We start from the raw sequence: 23925 nt of genomic DNA on the forward strand, positions 1-23925 counted from the left end.
AGCCACCCCAGAAAAGGCACATCTGTAAGTTGCGCCTATTCTGGCACTTAGCCTCTCTCTTCCCACTCCCGAGTAACGGTGAGATATGGTGTAATAAAGGGTTAATGTCACCTTGTTAATGTAAGGTGACATTAAGCCTGGTTAATAATGGAGATATGTCAATAAGACACCTATCCATTATTAATCCAATAGTGATAAAGGGTTAAAAAGCCACACACACATTATGAATAAAGTATTTTAATGAAATAAATACACATGTTGTTGTAATAGCTTTATTATACGCTCAATCCAACTGACGACCCTTGTAATCTGAAAAAAAGGCAAAATATAAAACAACAATATCCCATACCTGTCCGCCGTACACTCATGTCCCACGATGTAAATCCATCTGAAGGGGTTAAATAATTTTACAACCAGGAGCGCTGCTAATGCAGCCGCCCCTGGCTGTAAAAACTGGGGAATGAATGGAATGTAGCTTCATAGACTTGCGGTGATGCGCTCCCTGGTGGCATAAACTCATATGAACACTTGAGTGGAAATTTTTCTGAATATTTTCCCACGCTAGAGTTCACATGAGTTTACGCCACCAGGGGGCGCATCACCGCAACTCTACAAAGCTACGTTCCCCTGCATTCCTTTCATTCCCCAGTTTTTACAACCAGGAGCAACAGCTGCATTAGCAGGCTCCTGGTTGTAAAATTATTTAACCCCTTCAGATGGATTTACATCGTGGGACATGACTGTACGGCAGACAGGTATGGGATATTATTGTTTTTTATTTTCCCTTTTTTTCAGAAGACAAAGGTCATCAGTTGGATTGAGAGTACAATAAAGATGTTAAAACCCCATGTGTATTTATTTCATTAAAATACTTTATTCATAATGTGTGTTTTTTTTTAACCCTTTATTACTATTGGATTAATAATGGATAGGTGCCTTATTGACATCTCTCCATTATTAACCAGGCTTAATTTCACCTTACATTAGCAAGGTGACATTAACCCTTTATTACCCCCATATCCCACGCTACAGGGGAGTGGGAAGAGAGAGGCTAAATGCCAGAATAGGCGCATCTTACAGATGTGCATTTTCTGGGGTGGCTGGGGGGCAGATGTTTTTAGCCAGGGGGGGCCAATAACCATGGTCCCTCTCTAGGCTATTAATATCTGCCCTCAGTCACTGGCTTTCCCACTGTAGCGGAGAAAATTGCCCGGGAGCCCACACCAGTTTTTTCTGTGATTTAACCTTTTATTTTAACACCTAGAGCTCCCAAATTTTACACACAGACACTTCTAACCTTATTAGTGAGGAATATGTAAAAATATAAGGTATATGAAATGGTTTACTGTATGTAACCATGTCTCATATCCTTTCAGGTTTGGTAAGGACTTAGCAAAAGCCGGCAACTGAATTACCGGCTTTTCAGCTATCTAGCGCTGTATGAAATATATATACAGTATATGTGTGTCAATAACACACACACACATATATATATATATATATATATATATATATATATATATATTTTAGTTATTAAGGTTGAAGGAACACTTTAAGTCCATCTAGTTCAACCCATAGCCTAACCTAACAAGCCCTAACATGTTGATCCAGAGGAAGGCAAAAAAAACCCATGTGGCAAAGAGTAAGCTCCACACTGGGGAAAAAAATTCCTTCCCGACTCCACATACGGCAGTCAGACTAGTTCCCTGGATCAACGCCTTATCAAGGAATCTAGTGTATATACCCTGTATCATTATACTTTTCAAGAAAGGCATCCAGTCCCCTCTTAAATTTAATTAATGAATCACTCATTACATCATACGGCAGAGAGTTCCATAGTCTCACTGCACTTACAGTAAAGAATCCGCGTCTGTTATTATGCTTAAACCTTCTTTCCTCCAGACGTAGAGGATGCCCCCTTGTCCCTGTCTCAGGTCTATGATTAAAAAGATCATCAGAAAGGTCTTTGTACTGTCTCCTCATATATTTATACATTCAAATAAGATCACCCCTTAGTCTTCGTTTTTCCAAACTAAACAGCCCCAAGTGTAATAACCTATCTTGGTATTGCAGACCCCTCAGTCCTCTAATAACCTTGGTCGCTCTTTTCTGCACCCGCTCCAGTTCAGCTATGTCTTTCTTATACTCCGGATACCAGAACTGTGCACAGTATTCTAAGTGTGGTCGAACTAGTGACTTGTATAGAGATAAAATTATGTTTTCCTCATGAGCATCTATGCCTCTTTTAATGCATCCCATTATTTTATTTGCCTTTGTAGCAGCTGCCTGACACTGGCCACTAAATGTGAGTTTGTCATCCACCCATACACCCAGGTCTTTTTCATTGATGGTTTTGCCCAGAGTTTTAGAATTAAGCACATACGGTAGTTATACATCTTATTACTTCTACCCAAGTGCATGACCTTACATTTATCCCCATTAAAGCTCATTTGCCATTTATCAGCCCAAGCTTCTAGTTTACATAAATCATCCTGTAATATAAAATTGTCCTCCCCTGTATTGATTACCCTGCAGAGTTTAGTGTAATCTGCAAATATTGAAATTCTACTCTGAATGCCCCCTACAAGGTCATTAATAAATATGTTAAAAAGAAGAGGGCCCAATACTGACCAATGTGGTACTCCACTGCTAACCGCGATCCAGTCCGAGTGTGCTCCATTAATAACCACCGTTTGTTTCCTATCCCTGAGCCAGCTCTCAATCCACTTGCACATATTTTCCCCTATCCCCATTATTCTCATTTTATGTATCGACCTTTTGTGTGGCACAGAATCAAAAGCTTTTGAAAAGTCCATATACACTACATCTACTGGGTTCCCTTGGTCCAGTCCGGAACTTACCTCTTCATAGAAGCTGATCAGATTAGTCTGACATGAACGGTCCCTAGTAAACCCGTGTTGATACTGGGTCATGAGGTTATTCCTCTTCAGATACTCCAGTATAGCATCCCTTAGAATGCCCTCCAGGATTTTACCCACAGTAGAGGTTAAGCTTACTGGCCTATAATTTCCGAGTTCAGTTTTTGTCCCCTTTTTGAATATTGGCACCACATTTGCTATACGCCAGTCCTGTGGTACAGACCCTGTTATTATGGACTCTTTAAAGATTAAAAATAATGGTCTATCAATGACTGTACTTAATTCCTGCAGTACTCGGGGGTGTATCCCATCCGGGCCCGGAGATTTGTCAATTTTAGTGATTTTTAGACGCCGCCGTACTTCCTGCTGGGTTAAGCAGGTGACACTTAATGGGGAATTTTGTTATCACTGATCATATTGTCTGCCATGGGATTTTCTTGTGTAAATACTGATGAAAAAAAGTCATTTAGCATATTGGCTTTTTCCTCATCCTCATCCACCATTTCCCCCAGACTATTTTTAAGGGGGCCAACACTTTCATGTTTTAGTTTCTTACTATTTATGTAGTTAAAGAATATTTTGGGATTATTTTTACTCTCTCTGGCAATGAGTCTCTCTGTCTCAATTTTTGCTGCCTTGATTTGCTTTTTACAGAATTTATTTAATTTTCTGTATTTATTTAGTGCCTCATCACTACCTACTTCCTTTAATTCTCTAAATGCTTTATTTTTGTCACTTATTGCACCCCTTACAGCTCTATTTAGCCATATTGGTTTCCTCCTATTTCTAGTATGTTTATTCCCATACGGTATATACTGTGCACAGGTCCTATCCAGGATGCTAATAAACGTCTCCCATTTTCTTTGTGTATTTTTATGTCTCAGGATATCGTCCCAGTTAATTGCACCAAGATCATCTCTCATCCGTTGGAAATTTGCCCTCCTGAAGTTTAGTGTCCTTGTCACCCCTCTACTACACATCTTATTAAAGGATACACGAAAACTTATTATTTTGTGATCACTATTCCCCAAGTGACCCCCAACCCTTATATTTGCTATGCGGCTTGGCCTGTTGGTTAATATTAGGTCTAGCAGTGCCCCCTTCTTGTTGGGTCCTGAACCAGTTGTGAAAGGTAATTGTCTCTCATAGTTGTCAAAAACCGATTACCTTTGCTGGAACTGCAGGTTTCTGTTCCCCAATCTATTTAAGGGTAGTTGAAGTCCCCCTTAATAATGACTTCTCCTTGAGTCGCAGCTTCATCTATTTGCTTTATGAGGATATCCTCTGTTGCTTCCATTATTTTTGGAGATTTATAACAAACCCCTATCAGTAATTTATTATTTTTCCCCCCTCCCCTTATCTCCACCCACAGGGACTCTACATTTTCATTAAATTCACCTATATTATCACGCCGGATGGGTTTTAAGGACGATTTTACATACAGACACACCCCACCCCCTCGCTTATCTGTACGGTCATATACAGGTCCTTCTCAAAAAATTAGCATATAGTGTTAAATTTCATTATTTACCATAATGTAATGATTACAATTAAACTTTCATATATTATAGATTCATTATCCACCAACTGAAATTTGTCAGGTCTTTTATTGTTTTAATACTGATGATTTTGGCATACAACTCCTGATAACCCAAAAAACCTGTCTCAAAAAATTAGCATATTTCACCCGTCCAATCAAATAAAAGTGTTTTTTAATAACAAACAAAAAAACCATCAAATAATAATGTTCAGTTATGCACTCAATACTTGGTCGGGAATCCTTTGGCAGAAATGACTGCTTCAATGCGGCGTGGCATGGAGGCAATCAGCCTGTGACACTGCTGAGATGTTATGGAGGCCCAGGATGCTTCAATAGCGGCCTTAAGCTCATCCAGAGTGTTGGGTCTTGCGTCTCTCAACTTTCTCTTCACAATATCCCACAGATTCTCTATGGGGTTCAGGTCAGGAGAGTTGGCAGGCCAATTGAGCACAGTAATACCATGGTCAGTAAACCATTTACCAGTGGTTTTGGCACTGTGAGCAGGTGCCAGGTCGTGCTGAAAAATGAAATCTTCATTTCCATAAAGCATTTCAGCCGATGGAAGCATGAAGTGCTCCAAAATCTCCTGATAGCTAGCTGCATTGACCCTGCCCTTGATGAAACACAGTGAACCAACACCAGCAGCTGACATGGCACCCCACACCATCACTGACTGTGGGTACTTGACACTGGACTTCAGGCATTTTGGCATTTCCTTCTCCCCAGTCTTCCTCCAGACTCTGGCACCTTGATTTCCGAATGACATGCAAAATTTGCTTTCATCAGAAAAAAGTACTTGGGACCACTTAGCAACAGTCCAGTGCTGCTTCTCTGTAGCCCAGGTCAGGCGCTTCTGCCGCTGTTTATGGTTCAAAAGTGGCTTTACCTGGGGAATGCGGCACCTGTAGCCCATTTCCTGCACACACCTGTGCACGGTGGCTCTGGATGTTTCCACACCAGACTCAGTCCACTGCTTCCTCAGGTTCCCCAAGGTCTGGAATCGGTCCTTCTCCACAATCTTCCTCAGGGTCCGGTCACCTCTTCTCGTTGTACAGCGTTTTCTGCCACATTTTTGCCTTCCAACAGACTTACCATTGAGGTGCCTTGATACAGCACTCTGGGAACAGCCTATTTGTTGAGAAATTTCTTTCTGGGTCTTACCCTCTTGCTTGAGGGTGTCAATGATGGCCTTCTTGACATCTGTCAGGTCGCTAGTCTTACCCATGATGGGGGTTTTGAGTAATGAACCAGGCAGGGAGTTTTTAAAAGCCTCAGGTATCTTTTGCATGTGTTTAGAGTTAATTAGTTGATTCAGAAGATTAGGGTAATAGGTCGTTTAGAGAACCTTTTCTTGATATGCTAATTTATTGAGACGGGTTTTTTGGGTTATCAGGAGTTGTATGCCAAAATCATCAGTATTAAAACAATAAAAGACCTGACAAATTTCAGTTGGTGGATAATGAATCTATAATATATGAAAGTTTAATTGTAATCATTACATTATGGTAAATAATGAAATTTAACACTATATGCTAATTTTTTGAGAAGGACCTGTATACACCTATTATTCTATGTGTAGACATTTATTTTAGCTATTCTATTCTAACCTGTCTAGGTGTGATTTTACTGTACACCGCACAGAATTACGGGCTTTTCCATAGAACACCGGTGCATATTTCTCGCAATTCACACGCATGGTCCGTGTGTAATCCGTATCGCCCCCACAGACTTTCATTGGTGGATTTTTTGCGCAATACGCTGACAAACGCAGCATGCTGCGATTTTCTCAGCCCGTAAAATACGGGCGAGAAATATATGGCAGATAGGAGCTGCCCCATAAAGAAACATTGATCCGTGTGCAATGCGTTGTTTTTGCGCCTACCATACGTCCGTATTCCTCTAGTGTGACCCCAGCCTCACTGTGTTTGTTAATTTGAAATGAAAAAGAAAAAGTGTGTTTTGTTTTATTTCAAATAAAGGACTTTATTCTTACTGTGTGTTTATTTACCATATAACTATAAGATTAGTAATGGATAGGAGTCTTACAGATGACTCTCCATTACTAAGCCATGGGTTTCATGTCACCTGACAATACAAAGGTGACATAAACCCGACAAATATGGACCCCACTTGCCACCTCTACAGGCAAGTGGGAAGAGCTGAGCAAAGAGCCAGAATTTGGGCATCTAATAGAAGTGGTACACCACTTTTTTTTAATTATTTAATTAAATAATTAAAAAATACTCTGTGGGGACCCCTCTATTCTTGACAATCAGCCTTGCTGAAGCTGTCAGCTGTCAGTTTTGCCTGGCTGGTTATCAAAAATACAGGGGAATCCACGCCTTTTTTTTTTTTTATTTTATAGAGCAGGTGGCGGCTGTTGATTACTCCCATCAGCCGGCTTCTGCTCTCACTGTTAACAGTTGAATACAACTCTCAATATTCTCCCCTGCTAGCGCTGATTGAAGCGTGAGCAGGAGACATTGATGTGAACAGTCTTCAGCATCTAGGGGAACAGCATGAACAGTATGGGTATGTGCACATGTTGCGGAAAAGTGTGCTGATTTTTCCGCACTGATTTAGGTAAATCCGCAGGAAATCCGAACTGCGGATTTACTGCAGAATTACCTGGGGGTTTTTCATGGTTTTTGTGAGGATTCCACCTGTGGTTTTACACCTGTGGATTCCTATTGAGGAGCAGGTGTAAACCACTGCGGAATCTGCACAAAGAATTGACATGCTGCAGAATAAACAACGCAGCGTTTCCGCGTGGTTATTTCCGCAGCATGTCACTGTGGATTTTGTTTTCCATAGGTTTACATGGTACTGTAAACTCATGGAAAACTAATGTGAATCCACAGCGGCCAGTCCACTGCGGATCCGCAGCAAAATCCGCAATGTGTACACATACCCTACCGCTGATTCCCAGGTGCTGGTACATGTCATACTGATGACACGAATGTCATCTGTATGACATTAGTGTGCATGACATTTTGCAACCCACGCTTCTGTTATAAAACAGACATGTCAGTGTATTTTGCCCACAAACACACGGTCCGTGAAAACATACTGACGTGCACAGATCCATTCACTTGAATTGGTTCACGTGTAAGTGTCTCCACTATGTGTGAAAGCTGTCACCACACGTCCCGGAGAAAATGACATCTGATAGAAGCCTAAAACTGTACAGGAAAAAGTAGCTACGCTATTATAATAGCCTAAACAAATAGTTGGACCTTCAATAATACATATAGGAAGTTAAAGGGAACCTGTCACCCGTTTTGGCCGCTATAAGATGTGGCCACCACCGTTCAGGGCTTATCTACAGCAATCTATAATGCTGTAGATAAGCCCCCGGTCCGACCTGCAAGTGAAGAAAAGTAAGTTTTATTATACTCACCCGAGGGGGTGGTCTGGTCCAATGGGTGTCGCAAGTCCGAGTCCGGCACCTCCCATCTTCTTGCGCCACAGCCCTCTGTTGAGGGCAGAGCCAAGCACTGCAGTGCACAGGCGCTGGCCTCTCTGACCTTTCCCGGTGCCTGCGCACTGCAGTAGTTGGCTCTGCCCTCAACAGAGCAGATAAGTGTATCCTGCGCCAGAGCGTGATGCCGGGGAGCGATGAAGAAGCAGGAGGGCGGCATCGTACGAAAATGGGAGGCCGGACCGCCCCTCCTGGTTGAGTATAATAAAACTAATTTTTCTTCACTTGTAGGTCGGATTGGGGGCTTATATACAGCATTACAGAATTTATATGAACTCATTTTAATATAATTATAGATTTCTAGCTGTCATGGTCGGACTTCCATTCTGGTCCTCTATGGCATCTCTTCAGTTCTACTGTTTACTAAACCTCTTGAGGTCATAAGGCATTTAATCCTCCAATTGATTATTTATCTGCTCTTATATAAAAGCAGGGAATTAAAACTTATAAAGAATCTGTCAGTCAGATTAACCCTTCTAAACTGTCCATATGAGCATGTAGGTCATAGGAGGCTGAATAAATGACACATTGATATCTGTGATCCGACGTCTGATTCCAGAGAAATCCACATTTTTCTGATATTTAAATGAGCTGTTTACATCTCTGGGCTAGACATAGATCTCAGTGAGAATCCGCCTCCAGAGATTATTATAAATGACAGGTGATGTTAACCAGTGTAATGACTGTCAGTCCGCTCTCCTGGTCTACATGTCTCACACTGGTACCTCCACCTGTTACTTACAAAAATCTCTGGAGGCAGATCCTCAGAGAGATCTATGTCTGGCCCAGAGATATTAACAGCTAATTTTACATGTTTCTTCCTAATATGTAGATGAAGTGATCAGATATCTGGGCCAGACATAGATCTTCCTGAGGATCCCCCTCCAGAGCTTATTGTAAATGACAGTGTGAGACATGTAGATTAGGAAAGAAAACTGCTAACGCCCCCTGTCATTTACAATAATCTCTGGAGGCGGATCCTCAGCGAGATCTATATCCAGTCCATAGATCTGAACAGATCATTTACATATCAGACAAATGTGAATTTCTCTTGAATAAGACATCAGACCGCAGATATCAAGGTGTCATGTTCTTCAGCTTCCTATGACCTGCATGCCCATATAGATGGCTCAGGAGGATGATCCTACTGACAGACTCACTTTAAAGTCACAAAAAGTGAGTGGAGGAAGGAGATGTTTTTCAACAGACTGTAATAAAGTGGAAGAAGGCTAATTTTCTGATAGTGTGGAGCCATGTAAGCACAAAATGCACCCAGGTTGTCAGGTCGGATGCAGTGTACAGAACTCAAGACCGGCTGCCAGAGATGACTGGGCTTAGAGATGAGCAACTGGATGTGCGTTGCTCTAGCATCTAAGTGTATCTATTTCTTAGATCAACTTTTAGCTTTTCTTTTTAATGTCACAACAATCTATGTTAAAAATAGTCCATAAATCATGCAGTTTTCCCTCTGGCCACTTCCTGTTTTGTTGTGATCACTTCACAGTAGTAAACTCTCAGATCTATACATAAAGCTATAGACAGATAGCACTGGATCAGAAACTGATGAAAGGTGAGGAAGACATCAAGGGTGGACATACTGTAACATGGAAATGTTCCTTTGTGGAGTCCCAGTGCGGCCATAATTCTCCTTCCTCTTAACCTCATATTATAAAAAGTATATATATTAGCCAGCAAAAATACAGCCAATTTAATTTACCAATCTTCCAGAGCTGTATTCATGAAGTCTGCCCTGACCAATTCTTCACCTTCTCCCACCCCACAGCTATGGCAGATTTACCTGCATCATATTTCAATCTTTCATTGGCAAGTTTGCTTACCTGTGAAAGTGTCACCCGATACCAAATCTGGCTGAGAAGCATGAAAGACTCCCTCATTAGAATATTTCTGGAACTCGATAATATCAGGAAATGAGCTGGAGCCGAATCCCATAGTGACAACAGGAGATAATCTTGGTTCAGAAGAAGATGATGGTATTTGACTGGGAGGTGGTGGACTAGCAACTGGCAAATGTATCCCACAAGGTTTTTTTGGAATAGGTGGTGGGACTTTTACTCTTTTTTTATCCATATATGTCAAGCTATGAAGAGATATTCTTTCTGAAAATAGTTTGCCCTTGATGAATTCATCTTCATCTGCACTGTTCTGTGAGAAACTTCTGATTTCTGCTCTTTGAAAGTAACTTTCTGGAGGTGGGGATGGGTCTAAAGAAGGTGGCGTTTCCACGCGAGTTTCATTATCATAATTCTTTTTAGGACGCATTGTTCCAATCACCATGTAAGCATCTTGAGGAGATGCTTGATCTCTAAGATATTTTCCAGGTGAAGATGGAGACATCACAGGTGATTCTGGAGTCACAGCAGTAGATCGGTAGGAAAGGCTATTAGGTCTTCTTGACATTGGAGGTTTTTCGGCAACTGGTGGCTTTGACTTTTTTTCTGGCAAGGGAAAAGCCTCATCTGTCAATTCATCAATGTGATCTACAATATCCAACATGTCTTCTGATTCTGATTTGCTGACTGATCTGAGTCGAATTGAACGAAGATCAGACTGCGTTACCATTGGCATTATGGGTTGCACTGGACTTGTTTTCTGACTTTGAGTTTTTGAGCTAAAGGTTGACTCAGATTGGTTTCTGCTAGTCCTCCCCTTGTTCTTTGAAGACTTTCTTCCTCCAGTCAAATCTAAATGTGTGGGTGGGGTTAGAGGCAAATCAAAAGACTGTCGAAAATTTGGACTTCTATCTATTGGAGAAACGGCAGGAAGAGATGATTTTCTTTGAGGTACCATGGGCCTTACCTTGTTGGTTTGATAAGGAGAGTGCCCTAAAATTAATGATGTTGGTATTGCAGTTGGAGTCTCTGACTGGCTTGAGTAACCACTAGATGGGGACATCAAGCCTGGAGGCTTCCCAGGTGATGACATCTTGGAATCTGTCTCTATGGAAACCTGGGAAGGAGTTGTGGCCCTTGAATTATATAGAGATGAAAGTGACTCTGAACTCCCTTGTACCCTTTTACATTCTATCACTGTGGTACCCGTTGCGGCACTAGAGCCAGATAATGTCCTATGCAAGTCGCTGGACCTACAGTCGTTGAAATTCCAGTTCTGATTAAGATGCATGCTTCTTGAAGTGGGCATAGTGGCGTTACCTTGCATTGATGTTTGGACATAGCTATTTCCTTGACTATCATATGCAATGCAAAGGCTTTTAGGTCGTTGGTCCTTTGGCATGGTAGCAATAGGCTGTAATTTTTGATCAGACATATCTTTTATCAATGAAACACTACGGGCAGGAGGAGAAGGCTTTTTCTTTGGCTTTCTCAGTGAGATACTTCTGGACCTTCTACGCTCTGGGTTTTCTTCAGCTACAGCAGAAACATTTTCTGTACTGGTGCTTTCCTCAGAGCTTCCACTGGGATAGTTAAGGGCATAGTCTCCACTCCCTCTCCTGTTTTCTGTGTAAGTAATATCTACTGAAGACATTGAACCAGAGTCCGTGGGCATTGACAGTGACCTTTCTCTGAATGTGCACTCGTTTGAAGATGTTGGTAAAGTTGAAGAGTTAGTCATGTTACTTACTGCTGTATGGCTAGGATAAAAAACAGATTTTGATTTCTCTGTCTTTTTTTGTTCCACAGACAGTGATGGAAATGTTCCAGTTGAGCTAGAGCTTACTAAATTGGTCCTCACCGTGTCTTTCCTTATTTTAAAAGAGCCACTTTTACTAATTCCACAGGATGCCATGGTTGTGCTGGAACTTTTTGCCAGCTCCGTGGAATGGGCCTGTTGAATTTTTACTGGACTAGATGGTGTCATATAGTTGAATAAATTTCCCTGATAGTTTCCAGAGTCCTTGGATCCATTACACGGAGCATCAGAATATACTGTACTTGTACTATCCATACTGCTTGGTGATTGTAATATGTGGCCAAGATCACTGAAAGTCTTTCTTAATGGCAACTGCTGAGGATGAGGTGTTGCTGCTCTTCCTCCTGGGTGTCTCCCATGGGAGGACTCCGATTTTGTAGGTGGAGAATCTGGTGGAGCTGGAGGTTGGTCACTGCTTGTCACTCCATTGATATTTCCTATAGAATGGAAAATAATACAGGATTTATAATGGCTGAAAAGTAAAACATGATTTTAGATGTGTAGTTATGTTTACAAACTAATTATTAATCAACTGACCTAATTACAGGGATAAATTCACATACAAAGACTGCAATGTGTGAACCTAGACTGAAGTCAAAATTCCCATACCAGAATGGCATGCAAAAAGACTCGAGTGTCATCAGTGAATTGGATCCGATTGTCACCCGGGTTCTTCTCATCTGAGTCAAAACCTCCCTGAAATTCCCAGGCTTCTCCTATCAATCAGTACAAAGACAGACAGCACACACATGCAATAGAGATAGCATCCATCTACCGGTTCTTTCTATGCGGACCCGTTACCTTGAGTGGGAAAGGTGGGCTATGGACCTAACCAGACTTGGACATGTCACCATTTTTTTGTTGTGAATCATTGCTTTACATAAATAGGTTGAAATGTGAAACTGACCATAGATTAATAGATTAATATGGGTACAAGTTCTATCTGCAAAAAAACAAACAATTGAACAACTTGGACGTGTGAATGGTGCCTTAGGGTATGTGTACATGGTCCGTAATGACGGCGCTTTGGACGGAGCAGAAAACCCGCTCTGCCCAAAGCGCCGCCCCCTTCTGTACACGCGGTGATTCCGGATGTGTTCATTGCACACATCCGGAATCTAAGCACCCCATACATAGGGCCCTGTACATAGGTAAACAGACATGCTGAGGTCTAAAAAGACGCAGGGCCACCGGATGCGTGTTCGCACGCATAGTGGAGACGGGATTTCATAAAATCCCCTCCATTATGCTGTAACATCTGGACGCTGCAGGTTGAACGCTGCGGCTGTATGCAGCGTTCAGTCCGCAGCTAATCTGGATGTAATACTGAACGTGGATACATACCCTGAGGCAATGTTCCTGAAGACCTTGCATTCTGTCTGCTGTGTTTTTTTCTGCCTTAACGATTATTGCATTTTTGCACTTTCTTTTTTTTCATGGGACAGATTTGATAGAACATTTTAATGCATTTCTGATAGCGTCTGATCATGTACACGGAGCGTGAGCTTATGTGCCATCACACCCACATTTCAAGCTGTGACTTACCCAAACTCAGCAAAGTGAACGCCTCTCCACCTATTGCCCTGAAGGTTTTATCGCAGTTATCACGCTTGTTGACGCTCTGCTCCTTGTTATACAAGCCTCCACATTGACGTTCCTCAGTGGTTTGGACCAGATTTCATCAGTTTGGTCATATCATCAAGTTTTACATCAGAATTTCATCAGGTTTTTCAGTTTGTTTGTTTTTTAATACGAGAATATTTGCAATCTGACCCAACATGCCAATTTCCAATTTTTTTTTTCCTCCATGAGCAATAACATTTTCATTTTTTCATCCACACAGCTGTATGAGGGCTTTATTTTTGCAGGACAAATTGTAGTTCTGAATGACTGATAATTTTACCACACACAGTGCACAGCATAAATGAGTACACCCCAACAGATTAGTCAGAAAACCTTTAGTTTCCTTTCAGAATCAACACACTATAAAATTCTCTCATAAATGTGGGTGATTCATTGCAAACAATATGCCTTATTTTGTTCACTCCAAACATTTTGCTAACAAATTAATTTAACCCCTTAGTTACGGAGCCAAATTTTTGAAATCTGACCAATGTCACTTTATGTGGTAATAACTCTGGAACGCTTCAACAAATCCCAGTGATTTTGAGACTGTTTTTTCGTGATACATTATACTTTATGATAATGGTAAGTTTAGGTGAATATATTTTGTGTTTATTTATAAAAAAAATATCTAAAATTTGAGAAAAATGTTAAAAAATTAGCAATTTTCAAAATTTGAATGATTATCCCTTTAATCCAGATGGCCATATCACAGCAAACCATTAATAAATAACATTTCCCACATGTCGGCTTTACATCACCACCATTTGTAAAATGTTATTTTATTTTGTTAGCATTTTAGGAGGATTAAAAATGTAGCAGCAATTTTTCATTTTTTCAAGGAAATTTACAACATTTATTTTTTTAGGGACTATCCATGTTTGAAGTGACTTTAGGGGGTCTCATATATTGGGAAACCCCCAAACGTGATACCATTTTAAAAACAGCACCCCCTGATGTATTGAAAACTGCTTTCAGGTAGTTTATTAACTCTTCAGGTGCTTTACAGGAATTAATGCAAAGTGGCATGATAGAAATTAAAATGTGTATTTTTACCACCTAAATATTGCTAACTTCTGAACAGATTACTACAGCCGGCAGACTCTAAGGGTACCGTTACACAAAACGATTTACCAACGATCACGACCAGCGATACGACCTGGCCGTGATCGTTGGTAAGTCGTTGTGTGGTCGCTGGGGAGCTGTCACACAGACAGCTCTCCAGCGACCAACGATGCCGAAGTCCCCGGGTAACCAGGGTAAACATCGGGTTACTAAGTGCGGCCCTGCGCTTAGTAACCCGATGTTTACCCTGGTTACAAGCGAACGCATCGCTGGATCGGTGTCACACACACCGATCCAGCGACGAAAGAAAGTTCCAAACGATCTGCTACGACGTACGATTCTCAGCAGGGTCCCTGATCGCTGCTGCGTGTCAGACACAGCGATATCGTATGGATATCGCTGGAACGTCACGGATCATACCGTCGTAGCGACAAAAGTGCCACTGTGAGACGGTACCCTTAGGCCACTATTTGGTCTTGAATTGCCATCGCAAACATCAGGACCACACAATCATGATCTGAGGGCATCAATTTGGATAAAGAGGAAGCCCCCACACTGTTAACCATTTATAATAATGTAGTCACTATTGACAGCAGCATCTAAGGGGTTAAATAGATATGGACGGTGCAAACACTGATCGTGGCTGATACAGCAAGTTGTCAGCTATAGTGGACAGCCGACAGCTGCTGGATTGTCACCTGTATGGGGAGGCAATTCACATATTTCTCAGGTCAGTTAAAAGACGTATTGTCTCTCATTAAGGGGTTAAGACCTGAGAAAGAAAATCATTCCTTTATTTACACAAGAAAGGTGAAGGCTACAAGACAATCAGCAAAGCTATACTGATCATTCAGATACTGGAGCAAAAGTGATACATAAATCTAATAAAGATGGAGCTGCAGCCATCACAGAGACATACAGGTGACCATGGACATTAACACCTAAACATGAGCATCTTCTGACGAGAAGGGTTGAAGTAAAATGACAAGTTAACTGAAGTTAGAAAAAGAAGTAGAAAGCCAAATCAGGGTGAGTGTTTCTCGTGACACAGTATGGCGTACACTGCAGAAAAAAGGCAGCATGGGTATTGTCCACAAAGGAAGCCTCTCCTAAAGCCCATGCCGAAAAAAGCTGCCTACAATTTGCCATGGCCCAGGCTGAAAAAATATGAAAACTACTTGGACTCTATACTCGTGATGTGACCAAGATAAATGTTTTTGGAACTTATGGCTTCGAAACTGTATGGCATCACAAAGGTGAGCAGAACAGAGGCAAATGCATGGGGCCTACAGTGAAACATGGTGGTGAGAGTGTCCTTATGTAGTGCTGCATAAGCTGCTGGTATTGGAGAACTACATGTCAGTGATGGTATGAATGTACAGTGGTACTGCTATATATTGAAAGAGAAGATAACACCATGACTCCGTGATCTCGGTAGATGTGCACTTTTCCAAAATGACCATGATCCAAAACACACACTGTTAGCAGTCGAGTTCCCGCCGCTGCACAGGTGGAATCTAGAACCATGTCTGCTGCGATCTCTCATTGTGCATCAGCCGCAGTAGAGCCTGCTCAGTGGAGACGTCGGTCCCAGCGTCTTGCTCAGTCTCACTCTGTGCAAAGGGTTACTGCTGCTTTTCCAGCTTCTGCCATTGAAGCCAGTGCTGGGCAGACGCTTTTGGGACTAAGTCCTGCTTTTCCCCTTCTGAGCATGCCCAGGGTAAGATCTCCCGTTGGAGATCAAGGGTCACATGCTCAGATACTGCAGCAGATCCCATTGGTCCTCCAGGAAGGTCCTGAAGGTGCTCAACTTCTGTGGCAGCCTCCCATTGGTCCTTCTGGGAAGGTCCTGTACATGCTGCAGCTATAAAAGGTTCGCATGGCCACACGGCCATGCGCTAGTATACACTTGTTTATGTGTGTGTGTTGTGAGTGAAAGTCGCTCTTTAATCATCCCCTCCCTTGTGTTTGAATGCTCGTGTAAGGAGGATGATTGTAATCTAGCGCCCGACTTGTAACCAACACTGGTACACAAACAGCGTCTATTGCTGTGACCGCCAGTGCGGCGCCATGCGCTATCACCGCGCTTTCCAAACCCAAGTCTGGGTGGTTAGTGACGTCCGCCAGTGCGGCATCGCATGCACTCTCGTGCTATTTAATTATTAGTTTAGTTACATGCGGTACGGCGGCCCTGTGATTTAACAGGGTTCGCTTCTTTCACACAGGGTGAAGCTAACCCGTGTGTATCCTCATTGTACCGCCACATAGTCCATCATTGCTTAGCAGCAGGTTCCATCTCTGCACGGTGGACCCCGGGCTGCGAACGCAACGTATTCCTTTTCTCTAATTATTTGGTGCGTTCCACTAGCCCTAAAGGTACCGTCACACTAAGCAACGTCGCCAGCGATCTGTGACGTTGCAGCGTCCTAGGGAGCGATATCGCTGTATTTGACACGCAGCAGCGATCAGAATCCCGCTGTGAAATTGCTGGTCGCTGCTAGAAGGTCTGCACATTATTTGGTCGCTAGGTCGCCGTGTATCGCCGTGTTTGACAGCAAAAGCAACCATACCAGCGATATTTTACACTGGTAACCAGGGTAAACATCGGGTTACTAAGCGCAGGGCCGCGCTTAGTAACCCGATGTTTACCCTGGTTACCAGCGTAAAATGTAAAAAAACAAACAGTACATGCTCACCTGCGCGTCCCCCAGCCTCTGCTTCCTGACTCTACTGATCGCCGGCCCTAAACTGAAAGTGAAAGCACAGCGGTGACGTCACCGCTGTGCTGTTAGGGCCGGAGCTCAGTCAGCGTCAGGAAGCAGAGGCTGGGGGACGCGCAGGTGAGCATGTACTGTTTGTTTTTTTACATTTTACGCTGGTAACCAGGGTAAACATCGGGTTACTAAGCGCGGCCCTGCGCTTAGCAACCCGATGTTTACCCTGGTTACCCGGGGGCCTCGGCATCGTTGGTCGCTGGAGAGCGGTCTGTGTGACAGCTCTCCAGCGACCAAACAGCGACGCTGCAGCGATCGGCATCGCTGTCGCTATCGCTGCAGCGTCGCTTAGTGTGACGGTACCTTAACACACACTATCTTTAGGCTAGGTCATCAATGTCTGATCGGCTGGGGTCCAAAAGCTGGCACCCCTGCTGATCAGCTGCTCTTAGCATCGGTGGTGGCAGCTGCCGGGAGAAAGTACTCAGTTGCCGAGCTTTCCGTCTATTTGCAGTGGCCGCCACAGGGTACTACACATCTGCCTTCTATTGAGTTGAATAGGAGGTGGATTTGTAGACCAAGCCCTGGGGACTACAAGAAGAAGCAGCTTGGCAAGTGAGTACTTCCGGCTGGCACCAACACCGATAGCAGTGCCGGGTGTTGAACCCCAGCCGATCAATGTAAAAGTAGTGGACAACCTTTTTAACTTTACTTACATATTATGGGTTTAAAAATGTTCTAGAAACTCAGTCTTGTCAAAATTCCGAAAATTGCTCTTGCAATTTTTACATTGTCTTTTGAGAATTGTTTTTACGGTGTACAATGAATGATTAAAAGACCTGATTACGATTCTCCTCATCACTATAACTACTGGATGCCAAACTTGTCCAGTTTTTAAATTATTTTAGTTATCAAAAAAAATAGAAAATGTTTAAAAAATTTTTTTTAGACTGTTGCCTCATTTTCATGTACTTATCAATGTAGCTGTGTGAGGCCTTCATTTACATGTTTTTATTGATATCTTTTTGTGATAGCTATGATTCTTTCTGTATTTTTTGTAGCGTTCCAGCGACCAAAATAACACAATTTGGGAGTTATGATTTTTTTTTCTGCTTACAGTGTTCATCAATCGGGTTACTTAATTTAATATTTTCATAGATCGGACATTTATGGATGTGGCACTGCCACATATGTGTAATTTCTCTATAGTTTTATTTATCTTTATTTTAATGGGGTAAAATGGAGATGATTAAAATTTTTGTGTTTTTATTTTTTACATATTTCTTAAAAAAAAAACACCTTTCTTTCGAAGTTCCCACAGGGAACTGGAACTTGTGATATTCTGATCTATTTACCATGTACTATGATACTACTGGCTGGGGTTCAACTGAGCTCCTTGATAGCAAGCACCCGTGATCGCCCACTGGGGTGGCCAATGGGCACATAGAATGACTCGCTCATATGCCAGTGCTCTATTAATGCAGCGGGTTGACAGCGAAATTCAACAGGTTAAAGGGAATCTGTCAGCAGTTTTTGCTATGTAATCTCAGAGCAACATGATATGGGGGCAGAGAGCTAATTCCAGCAATGTGTCAGTTACTAGATTTTACACCAAAAAAAGAGCATGAACCGCTGTGGTGGTGCTGTGTGGCAGCCATTGTTGCTGTGGCTTTGTGCTGGAGGTGCGGCACGGTCTGGAGACACCGGGCCGTCTGCACTGCCGATGTATTGCCGCTGTGGCGGTGGTCGGCACACGGCTCCGCTCCGTTAGGGCGGTAGCACCCACTAAGAGGTTTGCCGTAACGTGGCAGTGGGCTTCATACACTCTGATCTGATCAGCTGCCAATCAGTGGTGTGGGCAGGGTTAATACACAGAAAGCTGCCATTCAGTGGTGTGGGCAGGGTTATACACAGAAAGCAGCTAATCAGTGGTGTGGGTGGGGTTATACACAGAAAGCAGCTAATCAGTGGTGTGGGCGGGGTTACACACAGAAAGCTGCCAATTAGTGGTGTGGGGGGTTATACACAAAAAGCAGCTAATCAGTGATGTGGGCGGGGTTACACACAGAAAGCTGCCAATTAGTGGTGTGGGCGGGGGGTATACACAGAAAGCTGCCAATCAGTGATGTGGGTGGGGTTACACACAGAAAGCTGCCAATTAGTGGTGTGGGCGGGGTTATACACAGAAAGCTGCCAATCAGTGGTGTGGGCGGGGATATACACAGAAAGCTGCCAATCAGTGGTGTGGGTGGGGTTATACACAGAAAGCTGCCAATCAGTGGTGTGGGCGGGGTTATACACAGAAAGCTGCCAATCAGTGGTGTGGGTGTGGTTATACACAGAAAGCTGCCAATCAGTGGTGTGGGCGGGGTTATACAAAGCTCAGAATTCTGAGCTCTGCCAGATCTGCAGTAGGGAGTAGTTCTGTCACAACTGCTAAGTGATAAAATTACTATTTATTGGTATCAATTAAAATATACAAAAATCCCCCCCCCCCAATATAACCATATCCAAAGTGATAATAAAAAAGTAGGGCGTTTCTCCTCAAAATAGGCTCCTCAGGAGCACGTTCTGTGCAAGTCCATAAAGCAGAGAATATATAAAAGCGTTAGGTCACTTAGCTCATGAAGATAGTGATGGCCTTGATGATAAAGTGCCTCGTGCATGCTCTGAATACAATGTCCAAGTAAAGATGGAAGTGTCGCCCAGTGGCAATAAAATAGTATACAGCTCCACCATGCAGTATGTCATGTGTTAGGCTCCCCATCCACATTAGAGGATGTGAATTAATTATTACGTGGTCCCCACCTATGTCCCATCTGTCATGTGGGATCCTCCAATCTAAGCACAATAAGCGCACCATGCTGTCAGCGTGTGGTGAGGTCCCGTGTTGTGAACTCTGTTTCCGGGCTCCCTCCTGTGGTCGTGAGTGGTACTGTGTGAGTTCTCTCTTTGGGCTCCCCCTGGTGGCTCTTTTTGTTATTTTGCAGGTTCTGGCTGGGATCAGCTGTCTCGTCATCTGCTAGTTAGGTTTCCTATTTAATCCACCTGGTCCTTCATTCCTTGCCTGTTGTCGTTGTATTCAGTGCTATTCTGATTGCTCCTGTCTACATCCGTTATCAGTCTCTCCAAGAGAAGCTAAGTTTTGTTTGCTTATTTTTGCTCATCTATGTTCAAGATGTTTCCTAGTATATGATGGGTTTTGTCCAGCTTGCTAATATGTGATTTCCCTGCTTGCTGGTGCTTTGGGGTGCTGAGTTGCTCCCCCCACATCGTTAGTTGGTGTGGGGGTTCTCGCATTCTCTGCGTGGATATTTTTGCATAGGGTTTTTTACTGACCGCACAGATCCCTTGCTATTTTCTGCTATCTAGCGTTAGCGGGCCTCATTTGCTTAACCTGTTTCATCTCTGCATTTGTCTTTTCCTCTTAACTCACCATTATTATTTGGGGGGGGCTTCTATATTTCAGGGGTTATTTCTCTGACGCAAGTGAGGTCTTTACTTTCTCTTTAGGGGTAGTCAGTTTCTCAGGCCGTGAAGAGACGTCTAGGATTTCAGGAAACGTTCCACGGCTACCTTTAGTGTGTGCGGTTAGGATCAGGTTTTGCGGTCAGTCCAGTTACCACATCCCCAGAGCTCGTCCTATTATCTTCTACTTGCTGGTTAGATTTGTGATCCTAAGCCACTGAGGATCATAACAGTCCCGCCCCCGAAGAGCCATCAGTCCTATATATTAGGCTCAAGAGTGAGGCTTGAGGCACAAATGATACCGTACTTATGTACCCTTCTAGGGGAGCAGCATGCAAGGAAAGCCCTGAGATGCATCATTGTTCATCCCTGCTCCAACATGCCAAAAAATCTAGGGATCACCCAGTAACGCGCAGTTGATGCCTGCACAGTGGTAACAAAGTTAGTAGAGAGAGGGTTGGAGACACATCTGAGTCTCACACCACCCCCTCATAACTGCAACGCCCCGTAACCGCCCAAATAAGAGTGACAGTGGATTTAAGTCCAATAGTGCATGATGGCGGTGCACACCACATTTGTCAAATACCCCATGTCATGGAGGTTAGGGGAATGTTAGCTACAAAACATCACAAGAAACATAAGACTCATCTGTTATTTGTCTGTAATCAGGGTAAAGAAGGGGGCAAGTGTGCTCACCGTAACATGTGTGCCCCAAAGACCATTGGCATGGAAATAGCCTCTGCCATTACCCATCCGGGTTAATAGGCATTAAGGCAGAAAGACCGTCTGATAAGGAACAAACACAAAGAGATGAATGCTAGCACATAGCAGAAGGGATACCCTAATAATATTCATAAGAAATAGCCAACTGTAGATGATAATTAAGACCAAGAGGTGAATACTGTTGAGCCTGTATATGCGCCTGGCTTCCTTTTGGAGGATCCTACGATTCCAGTCTCCCCTCTCCAGGACGGTGTGACCACCTCTATCATAATAAATTTGAAACAGTCAAGGTTACCCCCCTGTTGTTCCCTCACATGTCTCGAGATAGGTGTGTCACGCGCATTCAGGAAATTCGCCAATATCGTCACCCACCCTTTGTTTTCCCCTCTTAGCCAATAGAAGAGGAACATTTAAACAGGTATATGACACCAGAGATGCAGCAGATAGCAAACTGTCTGCATTGATAAGTTCGTTTAGTTGCTTCATTTGTAAACAAATTGGTGACTTAAATATATTTGCAAAACTTGCACCTGCGCAAATAAAGCTGCCATTGGTCCTGTTCTCCAATCATGTTGGTGGCCTTTTAGGTTAGGTGTAGCATCTATGGACCAATTGATCCCTCATGGATCTCCCCCTACAATAGGTGATGGATGGAACCAGGGGTATCAGATCAACCAGATCTGGATCTGCCCTTAAGACTGCTCAGTGGTGACTCAAATCCTCTCTGACCTTCATAGCCCTATCATCAAAAGTATCCATAATTCGCAGGATCTCTCTCTTTGAGTCTCAATAAATCAGATCTCTCACATGATGCAGACTTGAAAGACTCAAAGTGCCCATTGTCGCTAAATCTATATTGAAGATCACGGGCCTGATCAGAGAACTTAGAATGTGAGGATCAGTGTCACGAGGGTGTCACGTCTTCCTGGAAGACTTGGAGCTAGATGATCAAGGCGGGTAATGAATTGCAGGTCTTTAGCGATGGTGTGATTTGTGCCCCATATTTAATAGATTTAGTTTCTTCGGGTGCTGAAGAGGTTAATGACCTGTTGTATGCTGGTCTGAAACATGCAGCTCCATTTCAGCTGCTTCTGATCTAGTCATTACCTCTTCCTATATAAACCAGTCAGACCGTCTTGTTCCTGCAAAAGATTTGTCTTCCTTTGCTGTGTGCTAAAGCTAAAATAGAGTTGTTGTAGAGGTGTTCTGTGGTATGCTGTACTATGTGTGTGTTTATCTCCTAGTCCCTGTTCCCATTTAGTTTATTCCTCTCTGTTCCTATCCTGCTCCCTATTGTTGGTTTGTGTTTTGTATGATAGAGGTTTTCTGTTATCCCTGTTTTGTCTTTTGTGTCTTATGTAGGAGGACTGGGAGATGTGGTGCATACCTGATGTCGTCTTTTTGGGGGTTGACTCAGAAACTGCAGATGTCTTATGCTCTTCTGGATCTTGGGTCTGATGATGAGAGAAGCCAATTATAGTCCTTCGCCTTCTCAGGGTTGTCTTCGGGTTCACAGCAGTCTCTGTGTTGAACAGTGAGTGGTGGGAACTTGCATGCTTATCAAATAATTCTCCTGCATGGAAAATAATAAAATAACTACATTAAATATTGCAACTCAACACTGTTAAAATAATTAAAAAAAAAGAAAATATAAACCCGTATAGTAAGTAAAGTGAGCACATCCTTCACCTATAGCTACGTCTGTTAATAATGTAAAGTCTGTTTCTTACAAGTCAATAAAGTTGTTTATTAGTAAAATGCAACTGTGCTGTCCCCGGCATCTGGTGTCAGCACTCCACCTCCGATTTGTGCTTCTCTTTTGTTACCTTCCTGTACTGCTTGCATCCATCGCCACTCATTATTTTACTCTACAATATCTGGCTTTTTTGGAAAGTCTCCAAACACATGAAAAACATAGGAAGAGAGAAATGACCACAGTATCTCATTTAACTTATTATTTCTAAAATGAGGAAATATCAAATGCATTCTGCAGAAGGAAAGCACATTTTCATTTTATGGACATTCTCTGATTTTTATATGATAATCACTTGGATCTCATGAGAAGGACGAATGGCTAAAATCAATATCTGCTTAAGGAAATATAGTTGTGTCCGTTTGCTAGAATTCTAGACCTAACAGCCCCCAGCAGCCCCTCTACATTCTCTGTCACGATGGAAAACATAAAATGAGTAGCAGTTAATGATATCCAGCAATGTAGCTCCCACCATCTGTTTCCTAACTATTCTAGTAAGGTAACATTATGAGATAGCTTCTACAAGGCGGCAATACAGGGGTGGACATGTCATTGGTGCAACTTGGCCAGCTGAAGAGATAAGGAGGCCGCCACCGCCAAAACAGGTGGGAGTGTGCAGTATGGCGTGGAATTGGACTGCAAGGGGCCCATACACTGATCTTGCACAGGGAACTCTTCTGTATGTGTCCGCCAGGGGTGTGATATGTATATTTAAAGGTATAGTTTTACAATTAATGACTCCTTTTTATACAGGTTTCTTAAATTCAAAGACTCCTTTCGTAGATTGTAACAGAAAATCTAGAGGAACATGAAAATTGGGCAAACACTTCAGACAGCTGCCAGCGGAAAGCATGTGCAGCTGATCTGTGTGTGTTCAGGCACCTCTTACACATGAACAACTAACTGAGCATACATGTGTTCTTTTCTGAAACAGGGGTTGTCTGAGCATATATTGATAAACTATCCTTTAAGGTGTTGGATATTACTTTTATGACCGAACTGCCATAGAC

The 23925-nt window shown here is 42.8% G+C and overlaps 1 protein-coding gene across 4 annotated transcripts in view; it reads right to left on the bottom strand.

Moving 5' to 3' along the window:
- NHSL2 (NHS like 2) overlaps positions 1 to 23925 on the bottom strand; it is a 458134-nt gene that overhangs the window by 20600 nt on the left and 413609 nt on the right. For all 4 annotated transcript variants that reach the window (XM_077283326.1, XM_077283328.1, XM_077283325.1 and 1 more), the window contains exons 5-6: positions 22550 to 22735; positions 9739 to 12006 (exon numbers count right to left, since the gene is read on the bottom strand). In XM_077283326.1, coding sequence (XP_077139441.1) covers positions 9739 to 12006; positions 22550 to 22735 — 2454 coding nt within the window. The remainder of the gene's footprint in view (positions 1 to 9738; positions 12007 to 22549; positions 22736 to 23925) is intronic.

The sequence above is a fragment of the Ranitomeya variabilis genome, chromosome 2, assembly GCF_051348905.1.
Source record: "Ranitomeya variabilis isolate aRanVar5 chromosome 2, aRanVar5.hap1, whole genome shotgun sequence".
NCBI classification, from domain to species: Eukaryota; Metazoa; Chordata; class Amphibia; order Anura; family Dendrobatidae; genus Ranitomeya; species Ranitomeya variabilis.